A 15,181-nucleotide genomic window follows, 5' to 3' on the forward strand; every position below is an offset into this window, starting at 1 on the left:
AAATAAAAAAATGAATATATACTGGTATATATTAATACAAAATTGCTACTCCGGGCCTAAAAAAAAAAAATCTAATATATAGACTGGTATACAGTCCTGAGAAATTATGAAGCCTCACTGTTAAAAGTTAAATGTAAGACATGATAAACCTTGCTAGTGTGTGTCCTGACCTCCTGGGCTGAATGCAGCACTTCAAATAAAAGCAAATCAAATGTGTTTTGTTTGTGCCAATCTCATTTTTTCCCCCCCATTTCCTCATTGAAGAAAACTGGAGTCAGGGTGCTAGCAATGGCCTTATTTGCATGAATTGGTACAGCATTTCCCTTGGCTGATTTAATGGAATATTTGGCATCAGATCAGGCAGCTAGTTATTCTAATCTAGGACTGATCAGCATGGCCCACAGCACAGATGTTATCACACAAGCTGTTAAATGTACCCACCATTCGTCTAGGGAAGAGCTTCAAACTACTACAAGGGATATTCTAAATTGGGAGAAAATACAAAAAATAACTGGTGACTACTAAATAAAAAAATTAAAAAAACTACTACAAGAAACTTTGTGGTGAGCAGAACAGAATGATCTTTAGATTTTAAAAGTTTCAAAGAATCAAACGTCAGAGGTGGGGATAGAGTAGAAAGATTTGTGTTTTATTTGTATTTAATATGCATGTATAATATGAAACAGACTATTAAAGGTTAACTATTTACAATAAAAATTGCATGAACATAAACATAACCAGAACAAAATGCTAATTTTTGTCCTACAATGCACAGTTGCTACATATTAATGCTGATATAAAATGCTCGTAGACTTTAACAGGTTTCTGTTTTTTCAGCCCAGGTGGCACCAAGCGACAGCACAAAGGCAAGTGTTGATTGCATGGAGCGTCTTGCTTTACAGCAGCTACAGAGATAACAGAAACACACACACACACACACAAAAGGCTTTGGTTACATTAGGCTGCCTATATTTTGCAACACTTAAATATAGCAAGCAGCAAAACCAAAGACTAGACACAAACAAGGGAAATACAGACCCACTCCAATGCAATTGTGAGATCCATGCTTTTCTAGTTGCCTCCTGTTAAGCAGGAACATGTGCTTAGACTTGGAACAGCAGGGGCTTGTGGTGCTTTCTACAGCCCACGAAGAACAATGCGCATGATGACTGTGGTCATGTGTGAAACATGCATGTAAACAGTGGTGGCAAGTGAAGAACAGCAGCTTACATACAACCATTATTCTACATAGAAATCACTCCATAAATAGGAGCACCCTTAACCATTCTAACACTGGAGTCCTCTCTGTCCACAAACTGCACACTGGTCCTTGAAGACCTGTGTGTGGTCCTGCAGACGACGGAGTCTGATTCAGAGTCAGCGTTTACTATGCCAGGAAGGCTGGACATTAAGAATTTAACAGTGACAGACACATGCAAACCTACACAATGCTGAACGACCCCATTGCACCAGCATACACAGCTACTGTCAGAACAGCTTGTGAGGCAAGAACAGATCTGCTGCCTGTCAAGCATGAAAGAAGAGTTTTTGCAATTCTTTGTATGCGTTTATAAAGCACTTATGTAGATGTTTATTGGGGTAATAATATTAAAATGCAGATGATTTACAGAAAAAAAAAAATTTATATTGACTGCTAAGATCAAAACATACAGAGAAAATAGTCACGGAAGTCCAGTTCATAAAGAACAGTGACCCTTCTATTGTAAAGTGCAGGGAGCATCACCTCACCCACAGGAACAGCACGAGCCACCACTGCGTGGAAGGTTGTACACCACAGTGCTGAACTACACGTGTAAGTACCACGGCATGCCCATACAAATAAGAATGGGGATAATGATACAGCATAACCATGTGCAGGACTTCTGGACTGCGAGTGCCTTGTCCTCACAGAATGGGAATTTGACAATTAAAAAAAAAAAAATCTACTATAATCTATAACTTAAAAACTGGAGACTGAAATTACTGGACATCTAACATATTTTTTTATTTTTAAATGTTTTTTTAATACTTGCTTGTATAAGAACGAGCATAGCCTCCTCTCCCCTCTGGTCCACTTTGGTCTGATAGAATCAAACCTTTAACTCTAAACTCTAGTTTCATTTCACAAACTGATAATGAACTTGCTGGAAAATACATGAACGCTATGAGTGATCCCAAGAACAAATCAAACTGAAACACACAGCGGTTTGTGGGTGTTTGATGCCTTCTTGTGTGTGAGACTTTTGAATGATCTGTTGAAACATGGCAAACAACTGTGCCGTTAACAGTATACACATATCTGGTGCCAACACAGAAATGCACTATTTGACAGCTTAATGACTTGCAGCCTGTCTAAAATGAGCCGCCCCTTTTATGTGGTTCAGTGATGGAGACCCTTCTATGTGCAGTGACCACCAGAGTGCATGCGTGCCTCTCAAAATCTCTTCATGCCAATCTCAATAAAACAATGGGGGAGGTGGAGCACTCAGACCAGTTTAAGAAGCGAGGGGGTTATGTTAGGACAGCTAGGTTTTACATACAGGGGTACCTGACAAAGCAACTGCTATTTCATTTTTATTTTCCCTGAAATATAGAAAGTACAGCTTGAACGGTTATACTTCTTTCAATGTTTTTACACCGATTAATATATTGATTAATGCATTACATCATCAAACTCTGCCTATTGGTTCAACCCTAGCATACAACACTAACTCTTATAAAACTAATTCGATCTAGGAGACAGGAAGGTGCAGGCCACTCTCAAGGCATGGCCTCTGACCGCTGCAAAAGGCAACACTTGTGCCGGCAAAGGTGGGCCCTGAATCTCCAGTAAATTACAACCTGAATCCTATCTCACTGCGCCACCCTGCATCTTCAAAAGATGATCCGTTTAGCGTCCGAAGGGTTCTGCTCCATTGGGCAGTATGGGCATTTCAACCTGCGGAGAGACGAGGAAAAGGACGACCACTGTAACTGCATGCACTGAATACTGGCAATGCAAAACAAAATAAATACATCAAATACTTAACAACGTGACACTTACATCTAATACTACTACTGCTACTACTACTACTACTACTACTACTACTAATAATAATAATAATAATAATAATAATAATAATAAATAGCAATCATGTGTTTGTATGTAAGCATACAGAATTCCACAGATTTGAGAAATTTCCCTTAAAACACATTTTCTGGGAAAAAAATTTAAATAAATCGGTAATGATTTTTATCATGAGAATCAATGAGGGTCCCGTTTAGGCGTTGGGTAAGTTTAACAGTGCAGTGCTGCTGTTCCTCACTTTCCGGCGCTCATGAGTTTGTTGAGTGCGTCTCGGGAGATGACGTGTCCGCACAGCAGTTTCATGGGGGGGTTGGTCTCGGAGGTCTGCTGGCGGAGGATGGGGCACGCGAACACAGAGTGATACCAGCAGTTCTTACCAAGGTCGACCTCGATCTGCAAACAATCCACAACAAACGCTGCTATTCAAACCCCCAACTACCCTCAATTACTGTCAAGACATTTCATTTTAAAAGTAAGCTTTCAAATAACAATTAGCCTGACAAATAAATATCATTACAGAAGTTGGCTTACTAAAGCTAATGTTTCTTGTTGTTTTGTAGCTACTGTGTGCCCACTTGCTAACGGCACATTTTCTGTGAACAACTTCTGAAATTCACATAGAACGCCTGATCAACATTAACCTTGTCGTCTATACAATCTGAATGATTGCATGATTTGACAAATTATAATTTTTTTTTTTACCACTATAATCTAAAACTAATACAGGAGACATACATTGAATTACTGGACATCTAACATAGGATTATTTCATTTGTATTATTATTATTATTTTTTTACTCTTACAATACTTTCTTGTATAAGAACAAGCCTAGAGATACCATTCCGAATCTCACACCCAACTCCCCTGTAGTCCAGCGATGTGCCATTTTTAAACTGGGTCTGGGACACAGAAACGTCACACAATTAAAACCTGGGATTTGCTTTTACCGGAAGCTCATCTTTGTGTGTCCAGACTCCTGTGCACTGTCTCTGCTCAATCACCTGCTTGATGTTCATCAGGACAGGCAGCGCCATGCAACCTGAAGCAAAACTTTTGAGAAGAAACCAAATTAGCAGCTCAATCGGGAAAGACCATGAGGAGCGAGGCTCCAGCCCACCACAGCAGCAGTGACTAGTTACGTGCCTGCCGCACCATCTGCTGAAAAAAATGTTAAGGAAAATATACCGCTGCTAAAGTAAGATAAAGACAAGATCAGTCACTGCTACAAGATAACGCTAGACCTTCTCATCCTGTTAACAGAGACACATGGCTAACAGATTTACACGCCCAGGGTATGTGGGAATGCGTCAGTCTATACTGGCACTGCATAAATCTGATTTAAAAAAACAAACCAAAAAAACAATGAAAAACAACCAGCACCAACAGGCAGACAGATTGTTCAACAGCATCAGAGCATTGTTCACAAACACATAACAGCTCTCAGAGGTTAAGATCACATTTACCTGACGCTAAGAGGCGACTCTACAGAGAGCCCCAGGAGCGCGCAGGCGTCTCTGGTGAAGATGTTGCAGATCTCTGTCCACTGGTTGGTTTCCAGCAGGTTGCGGTAGGGCGAGTTCTCAATGCCGTGACGCAGGTACACCAGGCTGCCCATCAGAATCTGGATATCTGAGGAGATAAGCTACGCATTACCAGCATTCAATAGCTTTACTGCTACCTTCTTTCAAAAAGCAAATCATTGTTGGGTGCAATTTTAGGTACTCTTTGACATGGAAATTGTTAAGCACTCTGTACTGGATCCCGAGTGAATGTGTTATCATCCCAGAGCGTCTCAACTGTGAACTGTACTCCTTCCTGTACCGTGCATGTTACTGGACAAAGCGTGATACAGACTGTATTCATAAGCCATGATCATTCCGGTAACGGCACTGCAGTGCGATCACACGGACAAGGCTGCTTTCCCAAGCAATGCAGTCAATGCACAGGATTGCAATGCATTCAATGGTCTGCTAATGTTTTATTAATACAGCAACCCACAGTCTCTTACAGACAAGCTATGGAGCTCGCACAGAAAACAACGAGACACTTGAGAAGAGAGACGCTAAAAATAAAAAGAGGTGTTTGCGTGTGTGCAGACAGGCTGGCCTGACCTCTCTGGTGGTGTGCAGCGAAGGGCTGGAAGTGGCGTGCGTATCGCAGAGCCTCCACTTGGTTCCCGATCCCCCCGTTCAGCAGGCTGATGAAGTAGAGCCGGTGCAGCTTGAACTCCAAGGTGCTGTTCAGGTCCAAGAGGCGCTGTCTGTTTGCAATCGCCCATCTACACGGAAACCACACAGCAATCATTTAGGCTTTCACCAAGGTATTTTTTTTTGTTAATTGTCAGCAGTATAGCTGTGAAACTCACTCTAGGGCTGGTCTGAGGTCCTGCATTCTCAAAGCCTCTAAAATTCGGTTCAGTTCCAGAAAGGGCTGCTTCATACTCCTATCAATGACTACCCCAGACTCCTGGAATGGAGGAGAGACACAGAGTTGTACAGATATTAATAAATCAGAAGCAAGGCCTGAAGAACAGACATACTAAAATAGAAAATTAAACAGGAAAAGGAGCTGGTGGACTCCGCTGTCTTAACTCTTTGAGGCTTAAGATTTGACGGCGTACCTGACACAGGTCCTCAGCCACACTCAGCATGCCCTGTCGGTACAGGTGCTCCACGATGGATTCACTCAGGCACTTCTGCCTCTCGCGGGACTCCCACATGTTTTCTGCCACCACCGCACTCACCTCTGCGTCGAAATTCTGATAAAAACACACAGTGGCAGCAGAGGCTGAGCAGGAGATACAGGAACCAAGAGTATCACCGAAGAACCCATCTGTCAGCTGACAGGGTCAAACTCCATCAGTGTTAAACGTGTCGTTCACAATAACCAGTGCCACCTTCACTTGCTGCACGAAATATTTTATCACCACTGGTTTAAAATAAATAAATAAAAATGGGTCCCTTGTCTCTTCAAAAGTTACAGTTCAGTACATTGCGTGTTACAGTCCAATATGCGCACAGCTGATCTGCACTGTAGGCATGTATGCATGAATTGCTGGACGCCACTTACCCGGTCAATGGCTTTCCCCACTTTAGAAACGCTGCCATGGATGTCTTTGTGGCTGGAAGCCAACCTCTGCACTGTATCCTTAATATTCTTACAGCAGCGGCCCATCGCCTGGGAGAACTGACCGTCCAAGTCAGAATCTTTCAGACCTATTAGAGCACACACAGAAATGAGCTTGCCCTGCGGAGTCAAAGCGAACACTCACAATGCCTGTGAATCAAAAGCATACAGTACATTGTATTACTGGAATTACTTTAAAATCACCTTGGCTGATAATACTTTGAGTAATATATATATATATATATATATATATATATATATATATAGGTCCAGATTATTAATTTGTTCCAGTGAAAAATAAAGGTTTTTTTTTTTTTACACAGAAACATAAAAGAAACCATGTAACACTTTCTATCGTTCAGTGTTATAGAAGAACTGATCTTCAAGACAAACACCCAATTAAAATATCTGCTGCTCTACAGCACTGTGTGAGAGAGGCGATGATGTGATCCTGTAATCCTACCTGAGCTGACCAGCTGCCCTCGGAGCTCGGACACGTATCGGAGCAGCTCGTCCAGGCTTTCCTCCGAGAGGTGTCCGTACATCACAAACCTGTGGAGGACCTTTTCCAGCTCCCGCTCCACACAGGCACACTGCTCCATCACTGCGGCACCAGCTACACGCACAGCACCTGCAGGAAAACCACAGCGTGAGACTGAGCCTCCGAGACACTACTGACCGACTCCTCATGTTAGACTGAGCCTCCGAGACACTGTACTGACCGACTCCTCATGTTAGACTGAGCCTCCGAGACACTGTACTGACCGACTCCTCATGTTAGACTGAGCCTCCGAGACACTGTACTGACCGACTCCTCATGTTAGACTGAGCCTCCGAGACACTGTACTGACCGACTCCTCATGTTACACTGAGCCTCCGAGACACTGTACTGACCGACTCCTCATGTTACACTGAGCCTCCGAGACACTGTACTGACCGACTCCTCATGTTACACTGAGCCTCCGAGACACTGTACTGACCGACTCCTCACGTTAGACTGAGCCTCCGAGACACTGTACTGACTGACTCCTCATGTTAGACTGAGCCTCCGAGACACTGTACTGACCGACTCCTCATGTTAGACTGAGCCTCCGAGACACTGTACTGACCGACTCCTCATGTTAGACTGAGCCACCGAGACACCGTACTGACCGACTCCTCATGTTAGACTGAGCCTCCGAGACACTGTACTGACCGACTCCTCATGTTAGACTGAGTCTCCGAGACACTGTACTGACCGACTCCTCATGTTAGACTGAGCCTCCGAGACACTGTACTGACCGACTCCTCATGTTACACTGAGCCTCCGAGACACTGTACTGACCGACTCCTCATGTTAGACTGAGCCTCCGAGACACTGTACTGACTGACTCCCAGACTGAGCCTCCGAGACACTGTATTAACACATTTAAGTCAATACCCTAGTTAAGGGAGAATGCACCCTTAAGTACTATACTTAAACTTATCACTTAAGGGGTTGGTTTCACAGACCCACAGTAGCACTAGTCTTGGACTACTTTCTCTAAGATAACAGTAGGTAGTCCAAGATCAGTGCTAATTGCAATCTGTGAAACCAGTCGGTTTTTATGCAACCAGCCCGAGCTAGATGTATACTAGAGAGATCTGTACAGCAGGCTCCGCTAACGCCAAGACTTAGCAGTACTGCTAGTTTGTACATTTTCCACCGCATCATTAGAATGCTATTTACATTCACAGTGCTGTACGCAGAATGTTTCCACACAGGAAACTGCGGCGCTAACCATCCACTGCTGTACGTCATGTAAACAAAACAATACCGCAGCGATGTCACCTGTGCTGCACACACCACGGTATGATTATGAATCGAGTGCACACAAAACGTGAACACAGACGTACACAAACAAAGCAAAGTGTGATCGACAGAGGCAGCACAACAAACACACACAGACGAGCTCAGCCGCAGACTAGTACACTACAGAATTACACCGGTTATGCGGATACTAACCAGACGCGACAGCCAAGAACCCACAAGGTAATTCCTCACTAAACACAAGCATTACATCTATGAACAATAAACAGCAACACAAACATTGCTTTTTCTTTTTTCTTTACATACCTGCCGTCACAACACAGAACAGACTCGACCACCGGCTGCCCCTTTAATACCACTTCCTGTATAAATATACATCGATACATACGTTGGTCGTTTCCATTATCTAGAAGTGAGATAAGGTGCTTAAATTTAGCCGCTGCTCTTTATTTCACAGGAACTACCGTTCGAATATTATATTAAATTGTTACTGAGACCTCCCAGTTGTCTGTATAAGTGATTATATGCATTTTCGGGGGGGAAAAGTGCTTGCCATTGTAATAAGTGACTCCCTCAATATTTGTTCAACATGGTTTAGTCCACAGAGAGACACGCTGGAAGATACCAACTGATACCAAAGTGGATGGAGTGAGGCACAAACACAACATGAAACGAGCCATCAGTACATCGTGAATATGTCACATATAATCAGAGAATATGATTTGGGTAATAAATATAAACATACGTGGTTAAAAATCCTCCTCGTGATCGTTAAGCTCCCCCCCATTCTTTCGGGAAAATGGAAATGACCGTACTGTGACAAGCGACGCTGCAGAAATGTGTTGTGTGTGACCTATTATTATTATTATTATTATTATTATTATTATTATTATTATTATTAACTTAAATAATGTAGCTTACATTTATGTATGTATGTATTTATTTTTACTAGGATATTAACGCATCGGCATTGTCTTACTCAGAGAAAATTCAAATATAAGTCTGAGCATAAAATCAGGTACCTTATCTGTTTAAAATGAAAATAGGATCAGTTGGGATTTTTTCCAAGCACATTCGGTGTGGCATAATGTCGCTTGGCTACTTAGCTCAGCTGCTGTGGAAAGAACCAGTGGCTGTGGGCTTTAATTTATACTAGTGTGCAGGAAATGTAATAAAGCAGTTATTTCCCAATTGTAATTCTAGCCCATGGGTTGAGGGTAAAACACAAAGGGCATATTGATGATACAGAAATATTCACCAGAATAAAAAAAAAATCTGACTGAGGTGGTCATAGTTTGAGAACGGCAGAATCACAGAGGTCAGTTAGTAAGAGATGACAAGAGAGCTCCCAGGCTGCCAGCACCTGTTCCATAGCCGACTCCACTCTGACCCCTTCCCCTTCCACAGCACATTCCAGCGGTCTCCACTTAGACCTCTGTGGACAGAAATGCATGTCACAACCCCCCAGCTATTGGGAGTCCGCTCCTGATAGAAGCAGGGCATTGAATTGCTGAGGCTGTGCATTGGTATATCTTTGAGGGGAAGTTCACTTAGCCCCCCCCCCCCCCCTCCTCTCTTACACTGTGCAGGCTGTACCCAGCACAGCAGGTCCCTTGCATTCTGACAGAACTGCATTCACTGATACCAGGAGGCTTTCCATTTCCTTGATGAAAGAATCCGTTTCTTCACAGACAGAAGAAAAGCTTGCTTACACTGAAAAGTTAATCAAGGCCACCAGTGGATTATTACCACCAGCAATTTTCTTTTTTTTTATTATCATTTTGTATCAGTACCAGAGTTCATTAATATGATGGAAACATTGCACGTTATTACAAATAAAAAACAAAGCCCCAGAAAGTCAGAGCTGAAAGAATGGCTGCAGTTTCTCTATTTGGACAGGAGATGGCGGTGTAGCGTTGTTTTGAGGGTAAGGTGCATTCCTCGTGTGCTTGTTCTGTGACTGTAATGGTTTCTCCTTCTTATGTTACAGCAGTCTGTAATGTTTTAGTGAGAAGCCGAAGCTCGAAATGAGGCGTTAAAAAAACAAACATGTTGGTGGGATGAAGTTAAAAAGAAAAATGAAAAGACACAACTAAGGTGTATGCAGCAGCTCCTACAGGAACCTCACTGGTTATTTATTTTAAGCTGGGTGATATCAAGCTGTGTTTTATCATTTGGAAAAAAAAGAGTAAACTTTGTGAACGTGGTCCAAAGTGTGAATTTCATAGGAAGTGCTTTACAGTGTCTGTGGAGAAATGCCGGAAAATTTCTGTGCTATTCTGACAAGGTCCTGCAAGGCAGCAGTGATTTACAACCCAGAGCTGTCACTTCTTCACCTCACTGTACTTGTGCCGGCAATGGGCAGCAGCACTGCCAGAATGCAAAGCTGTTACCACTTTACCACGGTGCTGTGTATCCACACACACGCTGTAGTGCAGCTGGTACTCTGGACGCTAAGCAAGTCCTTCAGACCCAGCACAAGTGCAGCATTAGAAAGGCAGGTTCTGTCCAATTCTACCCTAGTGCTGGTCTTCAGGTACCCACTTACTAATGATAACAACCTGCTTGCTACGTTGGCAAATGTTCTTTTTCCCCATTCAAATTTATAACATGGCTGGAACAAAGTTTATTTTTCAGCTCGACAAAAAGAATTCAGGACTGAAAGGGTTACATAGCCATGTCTTCACATGTGTTTCCACGGCAACACTGCTTCCAACACAAGCCTTCATGCAGTGCAGTGTCAACGACCCCTGACCCCGCAGGCTGTGAAATCGGTGGGAACCTGTAGAGATCAAGCAGTTAATGGAACAGGTTAAGATAAGGGAGTCTGACAACAGGCCTCTGTGGAGAGCTCCAATCATCGCTTGCAGGAGTATGCAAAATAACCCAAATACCTGTGATTACGCAATAGAAACCTCATGGAATTTAGAAAAAACATCTCGTTTGGAGCATCTCTCTCTCTCTCTCTCGATTTTTTAATTAAATTTTTTTAGACATTTTAAAGCAGTTTGTGTGAACTCAATGGCGTTCGAGAAGTTGCCAAAACTTAAAAGAAACATATATTTATTATACAATAGATACATACAGCTTTGGCATCACCCTATAGAATCAACAAATTTAGCTTCATAAAGATGAAGTGCTACAGCAATGTCTTTATCGCAGTACAGTCAGTGCACTGAAACAGTCTGTCTTCGCAGAGTTTCCCACAGCGAACACTACAGGTTACATTTTGTGTTGCTCAGTATTTCCCTTAACAAGCACACAAGGCAGCTCAATCTGAAGTTAAACTATGTTTATACATCCTGTCCCTGCTGCCACAAGTCGGAAGTTATTCTCAATCATTTCATAAACATCTGTAGCGGTTACTATCACTGTACAAGTTAAATACTCCACCTGGAAACATGCAAAATGCACAGATTCTGAAAAGATCTCTGATTCAAGGCTTTTAAATGTCTGGCTAGCCACATATTAAAACCAAGAATTTGTTTTCATTACAGTACTAATCCCAGGACAATAAATACGAGCATATTTAAGAAAACGTTTTAGAGCCTGGACTGTCAAATGTTTTGTTCTTGAACCTGCATAACTAGTGGAATACCCACCCAACCAGATTAAAGCCAGCGAGTGCCGGCTCTGAGACCGATCTGCAGGTTGTTTGTACAGTATAGGGGTGTGAGGGGGGTCAAACAATGCCTTGTTTATGCACAAGGCAAGCCTTTGGATGTAATGCTGGAGTTGAAGCGGAAGACTGAAGTGTAAGTAATGCAGGTAGATTTGCACTGTCACAGTGATGTAATGCACGTCTTTGGAATCCGAGCGCTGACCTCGCTCTGAAAGGGGCCGGCAGGGTGGTCAGCCTCCCACAATGCACTGCTGCTGCTCCCCGCAGATCCTGGCTGTGGGGAGGAGAGGGAGAGGACAGGCTTCTAAATTGAAAAACCAATGTCAACACCACAGTAAATGACCTGTGCACTGAAAACAGATCTAAAGCTATTTATTATCCTGTTATCAAAGGCGTCACATATATACTGAAGCCACACACCACTGTGTACGTTTTACAAAAATGCTTCCACTTGTACTCCCTGGTGCAATCAATGAAGGGTTGCAAGAATGGGTTCCACAGGGGTTTCTAATGCCAGTGTTCACTACAGACAGTGGTCTCCTTCTATTTCTCCTCACAGGACCAAGCTGGGACAATAACAGCTCAATCAGTCTGCAGAACTCCTGCCCCGGATTCGAGGTCCTGTGGGCCAAAAGGGCAGAACACAGAACACGCTGGAGTGAAAGGAGAGTTCAACACCACACCTGTGTTACGTACAGAAAACACACACAGGGACACACAGGTAACAAATAGAAAATGTATTCAGATAAGGCAGAAACAAACTCATGTCTCCTGTACTCCACTTAACACTTGTAAATATATATATATATATATATATATATATATATATATATATATATATATATATATATATATATATATATATATATATATTCACATTCACACACATACACACAGAGATTACGTGATTTGAATTGGGGATCACAGAATTTACACAGGATTTCTTCATATTCCTTCTTTTTAAATTATTATTATTATTATTATTATTATTATTATTATTATTTATTTTCTGTAACACAAGTTGTCCATTGTCCTTATTCCATGTCTCACAGCCCCGTATCCATGCACAGGGAGTGGTCGTTGCTGGACCAGGAAAGTCCTACCAGCATCACAGTCTCATAATCCCAGGGTGGTGCCAGTCCATTCATGTCTTTATTTAGCCCATTTCCTCCGCTGGGGAAACTACACACAGCTGTGTTCTGTTGAGAAGATCATTGCACAGCCTGGCTCTTTTGTACTGGAAAGCAGAGTTCCAGCACTGCTGGTTTATGTTCTGTACAGAGAGGTTTCTTCATTTAGAATGACATTCTACATGGGCTGCTTCTCTCCTTGGGCTTCAGTGTCTGGACTCTTCAGGGTCTGGTATTATCTGAGAAAACCTTTCGGAAATCTAGGGAGCCGTTCTTCATGTGAAACACAGGTCCATTTTAAATTCTGCGTCTGACCCACAGCAGCAGACCCAGCTCACTTATTTATTACAGCGTGCCTTAAATTCAGGAAGCTCTGATTTGTAAAGGACCAAATGTCCTGACATGCCTTTACATCCAGGCCCAGGTTCAGTTACCTTAGTCTGACCCCGGAACATGCTGGCGTGGAAGTTTCTAAAGAAAAGGAAGGCGTGGTGGATATGCAGGGAAGTCTGGGTTCTTTATGCTTGTGCCTCTGGTGAGACTGTAACTTAGGGAGTTACTGAATAACAGAGTCTCTGTGTATGTGTGTGTGAACAAACAACAAGATCCTAATAACTAACAAGCCATGAGAAAACGCCTGCTCATGAATCTTTCAGATTTTATTGCATCAACACCACAGGCAACGACAGGTGGGTAGAGAAGGAAGCGAACTGGAAAACACCAGAGCCAGCTTGCAAATGCCCAAGGTGCAGCAGTATACTGTAGTCCTGCGGCTGAGAAGTGAGTTTTCAATACAGCTCTGCACTGAAATATGGACTACTGCTGGATTACTTTGAATTCTTTGAAAGTTTTGAGTTGCACAACAAGTTTCTGAAGCTCCGCCCCTTGATGTGCTGACTTCCAATGTTCTTGTTTCTGATCAGCTGCCGAAGGGAGTGGGGGGGTGGAAACACTGCTGAGAGCATGCAAGTTAGATGTCAGTCATGCATTAGGACCCGCCTTTATCAGCACAATCCTCCAATCAGACCAAGGGGGCTCATGTATCACACTGACTCAGAACTACACAAAAAATGTGTTGCATGTGAAAACTACAAAGCTGGGTTATTGTTCCCAATATAAAAAAAGAAACATAAATGAAATAAATAACAACAACAACAACAACAACAACAACAATAATAATAATAATAATAATAATAAGTATAATTAAAAAAAACTATTACATTAAAAACTACAGGTAACATTCCAGAATTTTTTTTCCCCCTCACAGAGATGTCGATGAATTGTTACGTTTAAAAAAAAAAAAAAAAATCCCTTTATTTTTCAAAAGTGAAAAAAAAAATAAAATAAATAATCTGGCACTTTGCAAGACAGCATGCAGCGTTGACGTCTCGTACATTTTCCTGCAGTCCCGGACTCCCAAGAGCAGCACCTTCTGCAGCAGCTTCCTGGATTGAAGGGCACGTCATCCAATAACAAACAGCCACACAAGCACTGGCTTCTTTCGGCTTTAGTCTCTTTTGCCCACAGATTGTTGCGTTCATTTTTTATTTCTGGCCCTCCTATTTCCTCTGTCCTTTGCCCCTCCTGCCACCAGGGGCAGTCATATTTCAGAGGACTCGATCCTCTCTATCCAGGGCAGGCCTGTGGGCTGCTGTGGGTCGCTGGCCCCTGTGCTGCTGCTGCCACTCTCCCCCCCTCCTCCTCCAGCTCCTCGCAGCTCCTGCAGTTCCTTCTCCAAGGCTTGGTTTTTGTGGTACATCTCCAGGTAGCCCGTCTGCAGCTCCTTCTGGTACCGGATCACCTTCTCCTTCTCGTTCTGCCAGGTGCGTCGCTCCGACTCGAAGAGGGAGGTCTGGGCTTCGTTCTGTCGTCTCTCCAGGAGCAGCTCCGCCCTGAGCCTCTCCTCTGTGGAGCCCTGCTGCTGCCCCCTCCCCTCCTGGCCCTCTCCCTCTCCCTCTCCATCCTCCTCTCCGTCCTGCAGGGTGCGTTGCAGGGAGTCTCGGAGCAGCTCGATCTCGTTGTCCTTGCTTCGCAGCTCCCCCCTCGTCTCTCTCAGCTGCGTCTTCAGGCTGAAGATGTCACCCAGCTTCTGAGCCACCTCTGCCTGTGAGTCCCTCAGCTGCTGCTTCAGGAGGGAGATCTCCCCTGATTTCTGGCACACCTGAAACGGGAGGGCAGAGAGTGTGAACTTATAGTCTGCTATACAAAGCTAGCAATGTATTGATACCGATAGGGCATATGAACAGCGCTGTGCTTCCTAAGGAGATCTCAACTTCAAAACGGTCCGCACCGCGCACAAGCTAATCTCGTTTAGTATTCCTGCAACACAAGCTAGTCAGTTATTTAATAATGTACAGCCAAAGTAATGTACAGCCAGCAATGAATTACCCAGGAATTTATAAGTCAAACTCAAAAGAAGGGGGCGTGCAGGTGCAGATATCATATC

At 43.2% G+C, this 15,181-nt stretch overlaps 2 protein-coding genes across 5 annotated transcripts in view; both read right to left on the reverse strand.

Annotated features, from left to right (window-relative positions):
• Positions 1–628: 628 nt before the first annotated feature.
• LOC117412825 (E3 ubiquitin-protein transferase RMND5B-like) lies at positions 629–8,505 on the reverse strand. Of its 3 annotated transcripts, XM_058996489.1 has the most exons (11): positions 8,290–8,505; positions 6,658–6,825; positions 6,138–6,283; positions 5,689–5,826; positions 5,434–5,534; positions 5,180–5,346; positions 4,532–4,697; positions 4,016–4,118; positions 3,306–3,460; positions 2,842–2,938; positions 629–905 (listed from the first exon to the last, which is right to left on the reverse strand). In XM_058996489.1, the coding sequence occupies exons 2-10, from the start codon at positions 6,794–6,796 to the stop codon at positions 2,875–2,877; spliced, it is 1,179 nt and encodes a 392-aa protein (XP_058852472.1). In that variant the 5' UTR covers positions 6,797–6,825; positions 8,290–8,505; the 3' UTR covers positions 629–905; positions 2,842–2,874. The 3 variants fall into 3 exon arrangements, with proteins under 3 accessions (XP_058852472.1, XP_058852469.1, XP_058852470.1); XM_058996486.1 differs by having other exon boundaries at positions 629–2,938; positions 8,290–8,504; XM_058996487.1 differs by lacking the exon at positions 8,290–8,505 and adding an exon at positions 8,263–8,282 and having other exon boundaries at positions 629–2,938.
• A 3,977-nt stretch (positions 8,506–12,482) lies between these two features.
• The window catches only part of LOC117431281 (NEDD4-binding protein 3-A-like), a 30,282-nt gene continuing 27,583 nt past the window's right edge, over positions 12,483–15,181 (reverse strand). For both annotated transcript variants that reach the window (XM_034926753.2, XM_058996493.1), the window contains exon 5: positions 12,483–14,896. In XM_034926753.2, coding sequence (XP_034782644.2) covers positions 14,336–14,896 — 561 coding nt within the window. In that variant the 3' untranslated portion in view covers positions 12,483–14,335. The remainder of the gene's footprint in view (positions 14,897–15,181) is intronic.

Source organism: Acipenser ruthenus, chromosome 22, assembly GCF_902713425.1.
Source record: "Acipenser ruthenus chromosome 22, fAciRut3.2 maternal haplotype, whole genome shotgun sequence".
Taxonomy (NCBI): Eukaryota; Metazoa; Chordata; class Actinopteri; order Acipenseriformes; family Acipenseridae; genus Acipenser; species Acipenser ruthenus.